At 38.0% G+C, this 18,307-nt stretch overlaps 2 protein-coding genes across 2 annotated transcripts; one reads left to right on the top strand and one right to left on the bottom strand.

The window, feature by feature from the left end:
• The first annotated feature begins 407 nt into the window (after positions 1-407).
• Positions 408-3,823, top strand: LOC113706000 (uncharacterized). Its single transcript, XM_027227898.2, has 6 exons — positions 408-1,447; positions 1,529-1,760; positions 1,919-2,347; positions 2,649-2,914; positions 2,998-3,097; positions 3,182-3,823. Exons 1-6 carry the CDS (start codon positions 408-410, stop codon positions 3,821-3,823), a joined length of 2,709 nt encoding a protein of 902 aa, XP_027083699.2.
• Positions 3,824-14,823: 11,000 nt separating this feature from the next.
• On the bottom strand, positions 14,824-16,411 carry LOC140013451 (uncharacterized). Its single transcript, XM_072062736.1, has 2 exons — positions 16,145-16,411; positions 14,824-16,017 (listed from the first exon to the last, which is right to left on the bottom strand). Exons 1-2 carry the CDS (start codon positions 16,409-16,411, stop codon positions 14,824-14,826), a joined length of 1,461 nt encoding a protein of 486 aa, XP_071918837.1.
• Positions 16,412-18,307: the final 1,896 nt, after the last annotated feature.

The following is an 18,307-nucleotide window of genomic DNA, read 5'->3' as shown; positions in this document are numbered from 1 at the left end:
TAGTCCTGTTTCTAGATCAATTAGCTGAATAGTCATAGCAACTTAAAAGAATCCTTGGACCAAAAAAAAATTATGAGTATAAAATAAAAGGCTAGATAGATTCTCTTCTTTCTTTCACATTTCACTGTCTCTCTGTGGTGAATGCTTTTTCTTCATAAATATCTGCTGGCGGTCTAACCGTGTCATAAACCTATGCCTTTTCTAAGTACTAATGTGTAGTTGTTGTTTTCATGCTCTTGGAAGCTTGTTGGAGGACATTTATTTATATTAAAAGTATGGATAAAAGTTGGATGGATTTGCCAAGAACAAGTGAAAAGTATGAGGCAGGACTTCAAATGTTTCTAAACTTTGCATTTTCTAGATCAAGTTGTGACGGACTGATTTTGTGTCCTTGCAAAGATTGCGGCATGGGTGTTTGTGTGACTAAAATGCAAGCATATGATCATTTGAAAGTGGTAGGCTTTATCAAGGGTTATAATAATTGGATAGCACATGGAGAACTTTCAAACTACTATGAACCCACATCTAATTCTGAAAATACATCAATTGGGGTTTCAAATGGGACTAATGACATGCAAGACTTGGTCCATGATGTATTTGGGATACCACATGGAACAAATGAATTGAATAGAGAAGGGGACTTTCCTGTTTCAGAGGCTGAAAAATTTTACAAATTGATTAATGATTCTCAACAGGATCTGTACAGTGGTTGCAAAAATTTCTCGAAGTTGTCTTTCATTATTCATTTGCTTCACCTAAAATGCCTTGGTAAGATGAGTAACAAGATTTTTAATATGCTTGTTGAGCTGTTAAGAGAAGCATTTCCGGAGGCCATGACTAATTTGCCTTCTTCTTACTATGAGGCTGAGAAATTGATGAATACATTGGGGCTGGGTTATGAAAAGATCGATGCATGTCCTAATGATTGTTCTCTTTATTGGGGTAATGCTGAAAAAAGAACTTCATGTGAAACATGTAACGAGCTTAGGTGGGTTGCTTCAAAAAATGATCCAACTGGTGAAAAAAGAAAAATCCCTCAAAAAGTATTGTGGCATTTTCCTTTAAAAGCTAGATTACAAAGACTATTTATGTCTTCTAAAATTGCATCTCAAATGAGATGGCATGAGGAAAAACGTACAAAAGATGGTTGTATGAGACATCTAGCTGATTCTCCAGCTTGGCAAACTTTTGACCATCTACATCCAGAATTTGCTAAGGATTGTCGAAATGTTAGATTGGGGTTGGCATCTGATGGGTTTAATCCATTCAACAACATGAGTTCTACACACAGTACTTGGCCTGTGGTTTTAATACCATATAACTTACCTCCGTGGATGTGTATGAAGCAACCGTACTTCATGTTGTCCTTGTTAATACCCGGACCATCCTCTCCTGGGAATAATATTGATGTTTATCTACAGTCTCTAGTTAAAGAATTGACCGAATTGTGAGATTTTGGCATTCAAACTTATGATGCATCCCAAAAAGAAAATTTTCAATTGCATGCAGCTCTGTTGTGGATCATTAGTGATTTTCCTGGATATGCAATGTTATCTGGGTGGAGCACTAAAGGTGAATATGCTTGTCTTGTTTGTCACAAGTTCACTCATGCTCGACGGTTGACTCATAGTTTCAAGCATTGCTATATGGGTCATCATAGATTCTTAGATAGTAAGCATAAATTTAGAAAGCAAGCCCAATTGTTTGATGGCACCGAAGAATATGGAAAGCGACCACCTTTACAAACTGGGGATATGATTGTGACTGAATTAGGAGACTTGCAAATTAAATTTGGAAAACTTGTGAAAGGTAATCCGAAATTGCCTTTTAATTGGAAAAAGAGGAGTATTTTCTTTGACTTGCCATATTGGAAAGATAATGTCTTAAGACATAATCTTGACTCATGCACATTGAGAAGAATGTTTGTGAAAATATTTGGGGGACATTGCTGGATATTGAGGATAAAGCAAAGGACCATTATAATTCCCGCCGTGATTTGAGAGAAATGGGAATAAGAAAAGAGTTGCATCCCATTGAGACAGAACCTGGAAAGGTTTACTTACCTCCATCTTCCTTTGCAATGGATAAAAAACAGAAAACTATGTTTTGCAATGTGCTAAAAAAAGTGAAAGTTCCAGATGGTTATGCAACTAACGTCTCAAGATGCGTTCAAGTAAAGCCACCAAGAATTTCGGGGCTTAAAAGTCATGATAATCATATCCTAATGCAGCAATTGATGCCTATAGCTTTGAGAAAGACTTTGCCAAAATCAGTGCGCTATCCTTTGATTCGATTGAGTAGATACTTCAGGCAGTTTTGTTCTAAAGTTATTTGTCCTCAAGATGTGGTTCGTTTGGAAAGTAAAATTTCCGTTATACTCTGCAATCTTGAGAAATGATTTCCACCAACATTCTTCGATGTCATGGTGCATTTAACTATTCATTTGGCAACTGAAGTGAAATTAGGTGGCCCGGTATATTATCGTTGGATGTATCCTGTAGAGAGGTACTGCTTGTAATTCTAATTATGCCTTAAATGTTTATTACTTTTTTTCTTTCTTTGATTTGTGGAATTAAACAGAGAGTTTGGAATGATGATACTTTAGGTACCTGGGAACATTAAAATCTTATGTTTGAAATAAAAGTAAGCCTGAAGGTTCGATTGCTCAAGGCTACTTGGCAGAAGAATGCATAAACTTTTGCTCGTTGTATCTTGCGGACTATGTTGAGACAAAATTCAATCGTCTAAGCAGAAATGAAGAAGTACATAAGGAAATTGAAGAGGGTTTAGATATATTCTCTGAATCAGGACATCCTTTGGGGAGGGGCAAGCCAACAGTCTTTGATGCTCATATCTTGAGTAAAGCACATCAGTATATTTTATTTAACTGTGATGCTGTCACACCTTACATAGAGTAAGTTCAACTACAACTTGATGCATTAAAATTTTATTGTAGAATTCAATGTATGATTACAATTTTGACTCATGTACTTCTAGGCAGCATCGTAGATTGATAGAAGAAGGGCATCCTCAAGTTCCACAGCATCTAAAAGAGCGCTTGCACGGCGAAAATTTTGCTTGTTGGTTTGCTGAACATGTAAATAAAATTCTGAATATTAAGTACAATTTGAATTGTAGGACTTCAAAGTAAGTTTCATCATCTTTTTTTTTTTTTTTACAGATTGACAAGTTAGAACTTCCTGAAAATGTTTCGGTGTTGAGATACTTGAGGTTCCTTGCTAAAGGTCCAGATGTTGTTGGAATCCAACATGACAAGTACGTTGTTAATGGATTTCGGTTTCACACCAACGAAGTTGAGAAGAAAAGAAAAACGCAGAATAGTGGTGTTACAGTCAATGCAGCAACATCCAGTTTTGCAAGTATAAGGGATCAAAATCCAGTTTTGAGTGAACTAGTTTACTTCGGCGTCTTGAAAAATGTTGTTGAATTAATTTACGGAGGTCGTCGGGTGGTGTTATTCGAATGTGATTGGATATCAAATGGTTCGAGAATGAAACAAGATGCTGATGGGTTTACTGTAGTCAATTTTGCAAATGTGAGGCCTCATGTTGAGCCATTTATACTTGCTTCACAAGCATCACAAGTTTTTTATGTGGAAGATCCAACTGATAAGGATTGGCAAGTTGTTATCTCTACCACTGCAAGAGGTGGATATAACATGGGCACAACCATGGATGTTGAGACATATTTGCAAAGTGATGTTGGAAATCCTGTTGTTGAGAATGAAAATGAGGAAATTAGTTGGGTTCGTGAGGATGGACTTGGGATTGAAGTTGATTTGTCCCAATATAATCTGATTTAGTATCTTTTATAGTTGCTAAGCTTGTTGGCCCTATTAATTGTTATATGTTTCAATTGCTAAGGCTCTACTACTGGCTGCAATTACTTGTCTACATTTCGTTGGTCTGGAATTACTTGAAGCTTGTGAGTTTTGGTTCGTTTGATTATTGTATACAGCAACTAAATTTGAAGGGACAAATATGGTTTCAAATTTGCGGAATTGCAGATCATGGTGTTTATTCAAGCACTTGCCCGTACACCATACATGGTCTCAATTGAAATGTTCTGTGCAATCTCTAAATGCCTTTGTGTTATGGGAAATTGCTATCCATCAAATTCACTTTCAAGTTTGATTATGATTCGTTAAATGTTTTAACAAAATTGTTATTATTATTTTTTATAATTATAATAATCATTTCTTTGTTTTGTTTTTAAAACTTTTGAGTGTAAGATATAATGCAATTTTTGCAAATCAATTTAGACCAAACATAAAACAACCCATTACTAATTTTAAGAGCCCAATGGGCTGGATAAATACTGGTCATTATTTTTTAAGCAATTCCATTAATTGTAAGTTGTAATATTAATGTAGTGAATCATTGTATTATGGCCAATTTTTTATTTCCAATCACCCCTCTCTAATTTTTGATCAATAGAAATAATTTGAAACTTTAATCGATAAATTTCTTAAATAATTTTTTAATACAATGGAAAAATTATTTTTTAAAAAATAACAATTCAAAAAGTGAAATTCTGTAAATTTCCGGTCGAACTGATGTTTGATCGAATTTAATCGGTTTAGTCGAAATTTTGGATTAACCATTAAAGTGACTAGAGACACGATCGAACCGGTCAAGCACGATCGAATCGATCAAACCCATCATACTGATCAAACGTTGTTATTGCATATTCTGTATATATACTCCATAACTAATATTTGATTGAAGGTTGTTCGGTTTAATTGAATTTTTGGATTAACCAGTGAACAAGACTGGAGACACAATCGAACCGGTCGAATCGACCGAACCGATCATTCCGAACTTGGATTGTTATTGCATATATGCCCACTCCATAACTGATCTTTGGGAGAGTTTAATCGGTTTTGTCGAAATTTTGGATTGACCATCAAACTTTCCACTAATCTAATGTTTATTAGTGGAAAGTTCAAATTTAAGATGTTGTAAGTGTTTAATAGCTTCTAATTAACTGATCTTGTAAGTGTTTAAGATCATTGAATATTCTAAGTGTTTAATTGCTTCTAATTAACGCAAAGTTACACGGCAATTGCTTTGGAATTGAAAACATTGAATAATATTATATAGTATAAATTTTATATTACATGTATAAAAAATATATTTATATATTAAAAACGAATTTGAAATCGAAATCGGAATTCGAATTGTGAATTCGAAATCGAAAATTCCGATTTGAAAAACTCCATTACCGAATTCGAACCAAATTCGAATAATATGAATTCGGAAAACCTGAATTCGATTTCGATTTCCAATTTACCGATTTCGAAAATTTCCTATTCCCCCTCTTTTCGATTTTGCACACCTCTAGTTTAATTGTTTCTAATTAACATAAAGTTGAACGACAATTGCTTTGGAATTGATTGTCAGTTGAATATTCTAAGTGTTTAATTACTTCTAATTAACGCAAAGTTACACGGTAATTGCAGTGAAATGTTCAATTTTAAGATCTTCTAAGTGTTTAATAGCTTATAATAAACACAAAGTTGAATGACAATTGCTTTGGAATTGAAAATATTGAATATATATATGTTCAATCAATTCTAATCCTAACGTTTATTAGTGGAAAGTTCATGTATTCACAAGTTCATTTTTATGTTCCATAAACTAATTCGATTCAAATAACGGCTTGTTAGACTACAAGCCGTACATAATTGCTAGTAGCATAAAATAAATTGGGTACCGAAAACATTTTGATTAAATTCATGTTTTTTTTAGCTTCACAAAATTTTTAATTTAAGATATTTTTAACAAAATTCATGTTGTAATTCATGTTATATTTATGTAAAATTCATGTTATATTAAATTCAGCTTTAATTCATGTTATATATCTTTAACAAAAATTTTAGTTGTTATTTTGTAGTTGTTATATTATATTGTATATAGTTGTAACAACATTTTTAGTTGTTATGTAGCTTTAACAAAATTTTGCCCAAACACACAAAAATTAGCACGGCAAATTGAAAAATTCAAGAGGCTTGACTAATTTACTTTGGCGTCATTAGTACCGCCTTTATTTCAGACATCTTCTCCCCTCTTCAAAATCAGTCCTCTCCCTTTGCCCTCTCTCTCTGTTTCAAGCTCGCACCACCAATTTGGATAAACCCGTCGAAGCCATTCGGGTAACTTTGTTGAGCTCGTATCATGAAAATCCCTAATTCGGCTGTTGCATTGGCTTGGTGGCAAGGAATGAGAAATTAGGGCTTCAAAGCTTGGGTGAAAGCTGGAGTTCAGATCTTTAAGCTTGGGGAAACCGAGAAGTTAGGGATTCAAGCCATAGTTTGAGGTAATTTCAGTATTTTGTGTCTAATTTTGCATTGCATGGTAGACATCTGTCTAATTTAGGTTGTTCGATTTCCATTTCTGACAAGCTCCTTCTCCATTTCTGAGAAGCACATTTCTAGTTGCATAGGTCGAAAGCCTGGTAGAGATGCTAGCTGTTCTTCTTTCTTGTCAGATTAGGACAATGTGGCTTGTTAGAGCTGTCGAATGCGACATAGTGTTGTGTATTGTCAGTTGCTTTCTGTTACAACTTTAAAGAGTAAAGTTTGGCCTGTGGAAATCTACCTGGTTAGTGATTTTTTCCAGCAAAGTCCGAAAAGTTACAGTCTTTCTTACTGTAATAATGAAGTGACGCTTAGCATTGTAGGTGTCAGTTCTTGGATTAAGGTTTGAACTTTATGAATTCCGCTGTCTACTTTGCCAGATAGGGAAAGTATCGGTATCATGTCTTTCTGACTATGTGCAGTAGTTTTTTTTTCCCCTGTGATTCGTTTCACAAGAATGAATAACATGCCCCTTCCACCCCCTCCCCCCCCCCCAAAAAAAAGGAAAAAAAACCTCCTTCTCTCTGTATTTGGTGATGCTCTTCTTCACCCTTTTTGTTTTTGGGGTGTGTCCTTTAAAACGGATGCTTAGAAAAGGAAATTGGGTAAAGATTAGTTATACTAATATTAGAAATTAGACTCTCTAACAACTTAAATTGACCTTCAAAGAATATCTTGGCTAGTGACTGAATCACTTTCCACAATAGAGCAGGGAATCATGGGGTATCAGCAAAAAAGTTAGTACTAAATGACCATCCTTCATTAGCTTTGATAGGCAGCAGTTAATATTGAAGAACCAGGCACGTGCTTTAACCAAAGAAAATTGCTCCATGCCTTTGGAGTCAATGGCTTAAAAATTACCTCATCAGCTTCATCTGTAATTTGAAAAGTGCTTTAATGGAAAGGTACACTGTAGTATTTGATTATTTGATTCATATCCGCATGCAGTAGAACTTTGAATGCAATGTTTTTTAATATGCTGCTTATTTATATTGGCAGAATGCTGCTAGGTACAATTGTTCCGCCTTATTGGTCTTAGCATATAAAACAATAAGGTAGACATTGAGTTCCTTAATGGTTGAGCCTCACAAATCTTTTGATTCTCCATTTAGATTTCCACAGGCCAAACTTTGCCTTAATGCATGTCCTCATGAATCCTGGACTTCTAAATTGTTGGTGCTGATTGTTTATGAGGAAATTTCTAGTCACAAATGAAAATGATAGCTTTGGATTCTAGTATGATTGTTGAAAATTGTAAGTGTCTTTGCTAGTACTTGGTAGATATTGGGTTCTAAAATGCCTATTCTGTTAGTTTTGTTTTTCACCAGCAAATGATTGTGTACTGGACTGCTTGATTTAAGCAAGTAGGGGGTTTCCCCATGAATGATAGACTTCTTTTGGTTCTGCTCTGTTTTTACTTTCCATGGGAGCTTTTCAGTAACCTTTCAAATGGAACTACATGACCTGAGCAGATCTTGTGACGTGAGAACATTTTGTTGATAGAGATGATAGTACTAGGATTTTGAGAATTGATTTGTGGGTTTCGTCAAATTTACCCAACTGTAATCATCAAGTTCTTAAAGCTGTTTTCAAGTTCTGATTTATAAGCAAAAAGGTTTTTCAAATATAATTAGAAGCAAACTGCCCAAGTTTGATATACAATAGATTCAATAATATTCGTTGCAACTCAAAATTAGTTCAATAAAAGTATGCTTGAGCTCGGCTTGCAGTGTAAGCTGTAGTCAAGATAACTTGTTCATTAATTTTAGTTTGTATACTTTATCTATTATCCCAGATTGATGCACTGCTATAGGTAGAGTGTCTGCTTCAATAAAGGCTACACATTTACATTTGTCCCTTTCTTCCCCCAAAAAAATATATATGGTGGTGGACCTGGTATCTAATAAATGGTGAATTATGCAGGTATGGCCCGTAGAGGTCGAAAATGTAAGCGCGCTGCAAATGGATTGAGAGATGAACCAATTGAGCAACCTCCCTCATGTCATGAAACAAGGCAGCAGCCTCCACTTGGAACAAGCCATGAAAATGTAATTGAACAAGTTCAAGGAGAAGCTGCTCGGGCACCTCAATCTCCAATTCAAAATTCAACATTGGGAATAATGCATGAATCAGGTGACCAAGTTACTCAACAAGCTGATGGAGGTTCACAGTCGCATGAGCAGTGCCAGAACTCTCCAATTCAACAATCTCCACTTGGAACAAGGCACGTACCAACTGAAGAAAATCCAAATCAGGATTCTCAAGGTCAACATTCCAATGACACCACCTTCATGTCATGCAACTCGGACGATGCAGGTATTACTAACTGTTTGAACCAATTCCAGAAGTACATTTTTTATGTTCATAACTTGCACCTTTTTCTTATTTTATACAGGAAAAGAAACTACAAATGATTCAAGTGAAGTACATCAGAAAACCCGAGGCCCTACATTTATGAAAGAAATTTGGGGTCGGCCTAAGGACCTTCCACGGATTGAGATTAAACTCGATGACAATGGGATCCCAATAAGTGAGAAAACCTCTTTCTCTGAATTCTTGGGCAGTTTGGCTAGGAATGGTATGTATTGTCCAATAGATGTTGAAAGTTGGCTTAAGATGCCAAGGAAACTTAAAATGGACATGTTAGAAGTGATAAAGGTAATGGTAGCTTTTGTATTATGTATGCTTTCTACAAAAATTACTGTGAAGTTATGTTGATTTTCTAGTTCCTAACTATGTTTCAGGAAAGGTTTGCTTTGCCTATGGGACTAGAAGCTTGGACCTTAAGATCTATTGGCAAAAAATGGAGAAGCTGGAAGGCAGATTTAAAGGCTACATATTTTGATCCTACCGTGCCAAATGCTGAAGCTCGGTTTCAAAAGGACATAAGGGTACGGGAAGAGCAATGGATCAAACTTTGGGCTTATTGGAAAAGTGAAGAAGCAAAGGTACAAATCAGCTACAACATTCTTCATAAAGTTGTGTTTATTCAATGCTGTAATCTTGCTTTTGATTTTGAAATTTAGAAACTAAGTGAGAGGAACAAGAAAGCTAGAGGGGAGAAGAAGATGAACCACACAACTGGAAAAAAGTCATTTGCTCATCTTCTGAACCACTTGGTGATATCTCATCCTTTTTTTAGTTGCTATTTTTTTTACTCGTACATGTTTCATTATGTTAGCTTGTTTTTTAATTATATGCTAAATGCTAAAACTATAATTAAAAAAATTCAATTTCTTATAGGCCAAACAGTTGGGAAGACCTCCTACTAGAGTAGAAATGTTCAATAAGTTTTATACCCATGCCGATGGAACTCCATCAAGTACCATGGTTGCTGAGAATTTGGTAAGGATCTGAGAACACAAGCCTATAAATTCTACCATTGTTTTCAGACAGGCTTTTGCAATAACAAGTGTTTTCCTTTATTATGTAGGAAAAAATGAATGAGCTGAAAAATCAGCTTCCATCGGAGGCGCAAGATCCAGTTGGTCGCAATGATATATTTGCCTAGGTGGTTGGGCAAGACAAACATGGTCATGTTCGCTTGTTTAGTGACGGTGTGAATCCAACGGACTTATGGGAAGACATTCCTAGTCGTAACACATGTTACCGTATAAGTGTTCAACAACAGTCATCATTGGTCCGTTTGGAGGAAAGGCTTCAGCGACAAGATGATGAAATAGCCAGCTTGAAGAAAATGGTTTTAGTTCAACATGGAAGGGGCTCTCCAATTGACAGCCCGAGACATCCTTCATCATCATCTAACAATGTGTCAAGCCAAACTCCATCGCGACCCACGCGACCTATTCAAGTAAGTATTTACAACTTTTAAACTTTCACATTTGTAATCTAGAGTTTGGCATGAGTTTGATTCTTGTACTTGTTGCATCTTTACTAGGTAGGGAATATGGTTTCACTAAAAAATTTGTTTGACCCAACAAAAATCGTGGCAAAGGGATATTTACGGAGTCTGAATCCATTGGATGAGGTCGAGAGACAAGCTGTTGGGCCAAACTGGTGTGAAATACAGATACAAGTTGCAATGAGTCCATGTGAGCAATTGATTAGACCGTATGATTTGCAGCAAACAATTCAAGATGCACTTGGTGCACCGGTTGCTTGGCCTAGTCATTTGGTGAGATATGCACTTAAATACATTGCAGATTTTCTGGAATTTTAGTTCTAGCTATGATGATCTAATGATCCCCTTGGTCTTTGTGCACAGGTGGAAACAGCTGAAGAATGATGGGGACTTCATGGTTATGACTGAGGACTCTCAACAAAATGGAAAGTTTGGAAGCTACTTCTACTTCTTTCAACTTGTTAGGGATGAGAGTCTTTTAGTTTGTGCACAAGAAAGTCTTTCAAGTTATTGTAAATGACAATCTTTTGGTACTGGTTTGGAATTTTAGTACTTGCTTTTAATTAGCACTTGTTTGCGATTTTAGTACTTGTTATCGATTTTTAATTTAATGAAATATATTTGAGTATTGACTTCTTCTTTTAAATTGCTATATGCATTCTGCTCTTTGGGATAATTTTACAAGTCCCTTGGGATTCTGGTTGATGGAATGTACAGCAGGGAGGACTAATTGCAGGTTGCTTCCATATAAAAAAACATAGGGAAAAAACTCCTGGCAATTAAAAGTGTCAGCATAGCTTAGCTCGAAAAACACTAATGACAAATGGCCATGTCGTCCAAAACAGTGTAAATTCACATGGCTACGTGTCCTTAAAGCCAAATATTAAGACAACTGAAGATGCCTGCATAAGTTGGATATCCTACTCATGTTCTAAAGCTATACGGACACTTTCGATTATCACAAAAATTGTTTTTGTTGGCAGAAGGAATGCTATAGCAGCATCGTTTTCCTGACACATTTGAATGCTGCTAAAGATTTGAGGCTATCCCCACATTGGAAGGGACAACACTCGCCCTAAGTGTGAGGATAGATAAAGTGTCAGGTTAGATTATTTAGACTGACACATTTAAATGCCGTTAAATGCCATTTTTGTTGTAGTGTTGTCTGAGTTTTTTGCCAGATGCGCCTGATAGCTTGCCATTTTGTATTTTTTCTTTGAGCAAAGGGATGATCAATCTTTTTCCTTCAAGAATACAAAGGCTGGATGCATTTCTTCTTGAATATCTGGTTTTTCTGACTCCATTTGATGGGTCTGATGGGTCTTGGAATATCAATTCGAGATCTAGTTAGTTTTGATGGATTTCATTTTTCAGATATTCCTTGTATTTGAGACTGTCTCTTTAATTTGTTGAAGATCCATGTCTCCTCAGTTTGTCCTTTGTATTTGCTGGAAAACCATGTTTCCTCTATATAAGATTCCACCTTGAGGCTTGGGTACTCGATATTAAGTACTTTCAGCTTATCTGGCTGCAAATGTTTGTAGGTTATGAAAGAATATATAAATACTTTAGGAATTTTTTCCAGATTATTATTTGTAGATTTTTCTTCTGAATTTTCCCTAGGAATAAGTTTGTTACTAGAAGGGGAATTAAGTTCAGGAGACAAATTAATAAATATTTGTGAAGAATTCTGAATTATATTTTTATTTGACTAGGTTTCAACTTGTTGATTTTCTTGTTTAGAAGAAATAATTTTTGTTTGTGGATCTCTAATAACCTTAGACTTGGTGAGACGTTGAGAAGAAAATTCAGTAGTTTCTTCTTTTTCTGTTTGAAGATTTTTGATAGTTATTGGTTTGACACTAGGTTGAGTTTTAGATAAGACATTTATTGTGGAATATCCTATGCCGAAAGAGTTTCCTATGTCTTTTCTTACATCAAGACTAGTGGTGTTATTAGAATAATTCATTTTTTTTTTCGAAACGTTAGAAGATATTCATTCATTTGACAAAGAAATTACATGTACGAGCAACGGCTCGAGGTCTCTATACAACTAGTGCGCATCAGGCACTGAGGAAATTCCATTCCTCATCCACTAAAATGCCAAAGGCATGAGAACTTAAATCTCTACTACGCTTAATACTATTTTCATTTGCCAAACTAAACAAGCACAATCGAAACAACTTTTGCATGCTCAGTATGTCCTCTATCAAAGTAGCTAGCCTACTGTTAGAGGGACTGTTGTATTTAATCTGTCTCATAAGGTCCTGGCTTTGAAACTGGATCGTGATTCTGCTCCACTGATGCTCAAAAGCTTTGCACAAGACCAGATGGACAGCCATTGCTTCATCTATGACTTTGTCCCCTTTACTTCGCTCCTTGAGTGCCCATTCCGCCAGCCTAAGACTTGGGTGCTTTGTTGCTGTGACTCCTATCCCCAGTGAAGTCTGGCCATTCTGGCTTGTTATAGCCACTTCCAGCTTGATGGTGCCCTCTTCATTACACCCCTGATGTTGCTCTTCCTTATTACAGGTTGTTTCTCTTATGCTCAATCTAGTCTTGCCTTTCGTAAATTCCTCTTGCTCCAGCCACTCTTTTTGGGCTTTACCAATTGTACGAGCTGGAGAACAGCTGGTCTTGTTTTCAAATTCCTTGCTATTTCTTTCTTTCCACAACTGCCATAAGATAATGGCAGTCAGGCCTATGTGTTCCATCCCTCCTTGCCTAGTCCTTGCTTCTGAAATTCTGATCCACCACCTTCTGAAGTCCCCTTTTTGATCCATAGCACCGTCCCATTGTATTGGAGCAGCCTTCCATACCTGCTGCGAGTGCTGGCAGTTTAGCATTAAGTGTTCAACTGTTTCTTGATCCTCTCCACATAATCTGCACACTGGATCTCCCATTCTAGTTTTTCTAAAGATTGCTGCTCTTACTGGCAATGCCCCTGTTATACATTTCCAGATGAAGATCTTCACTTTATGTTTGATGTTGAGCTTCCACAAAGTGGTCCACATTTGTCGAGACTGCTGATCTTCTCCTGTGATGCTTGGGCCTGCTTCCTCTGGTGCTATCTGCTTGACATTGGTACGCTCTTTCATTATACATTTATAGCCTGAGCTGACAGTATAGATTCCCCCTGGGTTGTGTTGCCAATAATAGTTGTCCTCCCTCCCCATCAGGCTTAAGGGAATATTCAGGATCTTTTCAGCATCGCTTTGATTAAAATGCTGAAAGATGGTGTTCCTTTTCCATCTATGGTGGCTTATTAGCTCATTCACCATCTTCAAGTCATAGCTTTGAGGACCAAGAGAGGTTGGCCTACCTGAACTGGAACCTGGAATCCATCTATGGCCCCAAATGCTCGTACTTCTCCCGTTACCAATTCTTCTGATCACCCCTTTCTCAACTACCCTCCTAGCACCTAGCAGTCCTTGCCATATCCAAGAAGCATTCTGCTTAGGCCTGCAAGTTAGTATTGAATCCTTTGGGAAGTATCTTGCTCTCAGCACTTTACTAATGAGAAGGTTTGGTTTGGTGAGGATTCTCCATACCTGCTTACCCAGTAAAGCTTTGTTATAAGCTTCGATGTCCTTAAAACCCAAGCCTCCTGCATTCCTGCTTAAAGACATTTTCCTCCAAGATAACCAATGCAGTTTGTTTTTCCCATTTGCTTCCCCCCACCAATAGTTAGCCATTAGAGCGCTTATGTCTTTACATAGCTTTCTTGGCAGCTTGAACACAGACATGGCATAAGTAGACATTGCCATTGAGACTGCTTTAAGCATTACTTCCTTGCCCGCTGTGCTCAGTAACTTGTTCCTCCAGTCGTGCATCTTTCTCTTAATGTTTTCCTTTATGAAACCAAAGATTTGCTCTTTTGTCCTAGAGATCACCATGGGCAGTCCTAGATACTTACCTTGTGTCATCTCTGTCATTCCTCCCAGTGCGCTGCACACGTCTTGTCTTTGTTCCATGGGCATATTTTTACTGAAGAAAACAGAAGACTTCTCCAGGTTGATCAACTGACCTGAGGCCTCCTCATACATTTTAAGAATCTTCATGACTTCCTTTGCCTGCTGTTTATTTGCTTTGCAGAATATGAGGGAATCGTCTGCAAAAAAGAGGTGGGTGATGAATGGTCCTTGTCTACTTATCCTCAGCCCCTTTATATCATTTCTCTCTTTTGCTTTCTTCAGCAAATTTGAGAAACCTTCTGAGCAAATTAGGAACAAGTACGGGGACAGTGGGTCCCCTTGTCTTATTCCCCTTGTTGGAGCTATAAAACCTTTGTTATCCCCATTACAATTGAAAGAGTACGTGACAGTCTTCAAACAGCTAGTTATCCATGTAATCCATTGTGCACAAAAACCCATCTTTTGCATCATTGCCTGTAAGAAATGCCACTCCACTCTATCATATGCTTTAGCCATATCCAACTTGATTGCCATGTATCCTTCTTTTCCTTGCCTTTTGTTTTTGAGGTAATGTATGTATTCATGAGCTAGGATTACATTGTCTAAAATTTGTCTGTCAGGGATGAAAGCAGATTGTGTGTTACTAATGCACCTGTCCAGAACAAGCTTCAATCTATTTGCCAAAATTTTGGAAATGGTTTTGTAGATGACACTACACAGGCTAATGGGTCTAAAATTTTCACATTTGTTGGATTCATGATTTTAGGGATGAGTGAAATGACAGTATGGTTTATGGATTTTAGCATGAAACCTGAGCTAAAGAAAGACTGGATTGCTGGAACCAAGTCTCCTTTGATAGTACTCCAGAAACGTTGGAAGAATAAAGGGGTCATGCCATCTTGGCCTGGAGCTTTATCAGGCTGCATTGAGAAGAGAGCTGCTCTGATTTCCTCTTCCTCAACAGACTTAGTTAAATTGGTGTTCATTTCCTGAGTTATAGAGTGGGGGATACCCTCTAGCATCTCAGTCATATCTCTCCTACCTCCACTGGTAAACAACTCACTGAAATAGTTAGATATTTCTGTGGTTACTTCCTCTTCATTCTCTGTCCATGAGCCATCATCCCTTTGCAGATTTCTAATCATATTCCTGGTTCTTCTCCCTTTAACATAAGCATGGAAGTACCTTGTATTTTTATCCCTATCCCTTAACCATTCGATCCTTGCCTTTTGGCACCAGAATTGCTTCTCCTTTTCGTATGCCTCATTCAGTTGGTGTTTGATCACAGCTGTTACATCTTTTTTGTTAACAGAGTTCGAGCCTCTCACAGCTTCCAGCTTTTTCCTTAAGTCCTCAATCTGGCTTTTTGAATTTGCTTGGAAGGTGTTCCTCCACTTCAACAGTTCTATCCTACAACTTCTGATCTTTCTAGTAATCCTGAACATACGTGAACCAGGCTCTTCCAACTGCCAGGCTTTCTCCACCACCTGATTGCACCCTTCCCTTTGAAGCCATCGTTTATCAAAATGGAACTTCTTTTTCCTTCTTTCCTTATGTGGCTCAGTGTCCAAAAGGAGCATGCTGTGGTCTGATGCATAGGTATCCAGGTGTTGGCATCTTGTCTTATCAAAAGTCTGGACCCATTCATAGCTAGCCAGACATCTATCTAGCCTCTGTCTGATTTCTCCCTCTTCCTCCCAGTGGTTACTCCAAGTCCAGGGATGTCCTTCATAACCTAGATCTATCAAGTTACTCTGGTCAATAAAGTCCTTGAAGTCCTTAAAGCTTCTCTCCTCCCTGAGAGTTCCACCCCATTTCTCTTCATTCGATACTATATCATTGAAATCTCCAGCAATCAAGACCTATCTCCCCATAGCCTACTTCTATTTCTCAAAACTCTCCATTGTTCCTTCCTAATCTGATGATCACAACTCGCATAAATTCTACAAGCCACCAATCACAAAGAGACTCTTGATCCTCAATTCTTACCTCTATGGTGAAAGCAGACTGATTGATTTCCATGATCTTAGTGTCCTCTTTCCACATCACAGCCATGCCACCTGCCTTGTGCATAGCTTCCACTACAAAACTATTATCAAATCTTAAACCTTTAGCCAACCTGTCTACCACTAGTTTCCTGTTCTTAGTCTCACACAAAAAGATCACATTTGGGGAGAGGAGGTTGTTAACCTCCCTTAGGTGGGGAACTGTCAAGGGGCTCCCCACTCCTTGACAGTTCCAGACCAAAGCCCTCATTTCTTTTGTGGGGCCCCATTAGGGAAGGACCCCACCTCCACCTCAGTCATAGCTGTGTATCCTACTAACTCCCGAGGCTTCGCTCGTTTGCCTGGTGCCTCTTGCTGATGCGCATCCTCCATGTCCTCGTCATATAGCTGAAACTGCCTTTTCCTTCCTCCTTCAGTGATAATAACCTGATCATTCCTCTCTTTCAGAGCCCTTCTTGTTCTCATTGGGGACTTCAACTTCTTGTAAGACCTTTTGGCTTGTTTGTTAATAGCTTCTTGAATCTTAGTAATACCTTGAGGCTCTTCCTGCCTCCCTGCCATCTGAACTGGAATCTCTAGTAATCTATTCTCCTGTCCCAGCCATTTTGTGCAAAAAATCTCTGTCCTCCTCCAAAACCTCCATTTCAACTACAGACTGATTCTCCTCTACATTCTCCTGAGCTACACGAGGAACATCAAGATTTTCCTTGTTCGAGGATTGGGGGTCCTCTCTACTTCCATGTTCCCTTCCACTAGTTTCCACATCAATGTAGGGATCACTACGATTTTGCAGGACCCCCTTTTCATTCTCATGTTCTTTCGTAAACTCCTGGGAACTTCCATGTCCTAATCCTGAGGTTCTAAGAGCCTTTAGAAGCACCTCACCTGATTGGGTCCTTCTCTTCTCCCTCTCCACCATTTCTCCATTCTGGAACTTCCAGTATCTTTTATCCTTCACCGTATCATCCCTTACCACTCTCTCTTTGGCAGGGCTTCTGTTATTCCCAGCACGCATCCATGGGCCGTATTGGTTCTCCAACAGACCCTCTGGAACAGTTATGCTTTCTTTGCAAGTCCGTTCCCCATGTCCTACTATTCCACACTTATAACAGAAATCCGGGCACCTTTCATACTTAAAAGCGACCCACTTAAGTGACCCTGCTATCTGCACCAATGTTCCTCTGAGCAGGGGTTTGGACAGATCAACATGTACTAAAGCCTTCAAATGCCTACCTTCCTTTCCCCCTCCCTGAGGGATAACAACTTCCTTTACATCCTTAAAAACTACTCCAATTTTCCTGCCCACCTCTTTGGAGAGCCAATGCACAGGAAGGTTCCAAATCTGAACCCATAAAGGAGCAGTAATAAAAGCCCCATAATTCTCTTCTACCCCTTCTGACCATCTGTTCAACACTAAGCTTTGATTATCCATTAACCATGGACCCCCTGTCACTATTCTTTCTATATCATCCTGGTTTGGGATATTGAATTGGAACAGGTTTGGTCCCAATTCCATGACTGTCAGATTCTTGGGGTAACTCCATGCTGCAGTCACAAAATTCTTCACCCCGGTGAAGTTAGCTATCTTCTCACCCATGATTCTTCCTATCAGACTTCCTTCACAATCCTTTATTCCACTGCTCAGGTCCTCCAACTCCAGTTTAGCTCCAGAGATCTCATTCCCCTCCAGCGAAAATCTTTGTAATAATTCAGATAAGTCACCCTCCATAGATAAGTTCTGAGATGCTAGCGGGTATTCTCTCGCTAAACTTAGAAGTTACGCCTTTTCAACTACCAGCCAAGAAATAGAAAAAACACAAGAGTAGCTAAGAAAGTAAAGAAAGCGAAAAAACAGGGGACAAAAACAAGCAGAACTAGACCGAAACTATCACAGTAAATGGGACCAGCCAGGCTAACGACAAGAGGAAAAGAAAACACAGACAAATAATAAACGCTGTAGAAACTAATGCATGTGTACAGGCCTTACCTCTGAAACGGGAGCAAGGAAAAAAAGCAAGTCTTACCTTGCTTACAGCTGTTCATAAAGAGTAAGACTCAGGCTACTATGTGTTCCCCCTGGAGAGACATCCTTAAATTTCTTTGATTACGATGATTAAGCTGCGTGAATCTTCCTTGGTTACAGCCT

Source organism: Coffea arabica, chromosome 8c, assembly GCF_036785885.1.
Source record: "Coffea arabica cultivar ET-39 chromosome 8c, Coffea Arabica ET-39 HiFi, whole genome shotgun sequence".
Classification (NCBI taxonomy): domain Eukaryota; kingdom Viridiplantae; phylum Streptophyta; class Magnoliopsida; order Gentianales; family Rubiaceae; genus Coffea; species Coffea arabica.
This window is presented reverse-complemented; position numbering and strand designations above follow the sequence as displayed.

Coding starts and splice junctions, on each gene's coding strand:
- LOC113706000 (XM_027227898.2), top strand. CDS start 408: ATGGGTGTTTGTGTGACTAAAATGCAAGCATATGATCATTTGAAAGTG. Junction 1,448..1,528: donor GTTAAAGAATTGACCGAATT/GTGAGATTTTGG, acceptor GTGGATCATTAG/TGATTTTCCTGGATATGCAA. Junction 2,915..2,997: donor GCTGTCACACCTTACATAGA/GTAAGTTCAACT, acceptor ATGTACTTCTAG/GCAGCATCGTAGATTGATAG.
- LOC140013451 (XM_072062736.1), bottom strand. CDS start 16,411: ATGAGGGCTTTGGTCTGGAACTGTCAAGGAGTGGGGAGCCCCTTGACA. Junction 16,018..16,144: donor AGTCTGCTTTCACCATAGAG/GTAAGAATTGAG, acceptor ATGGGGAGATAG/GTCTTGATTGCTGGAGATTT.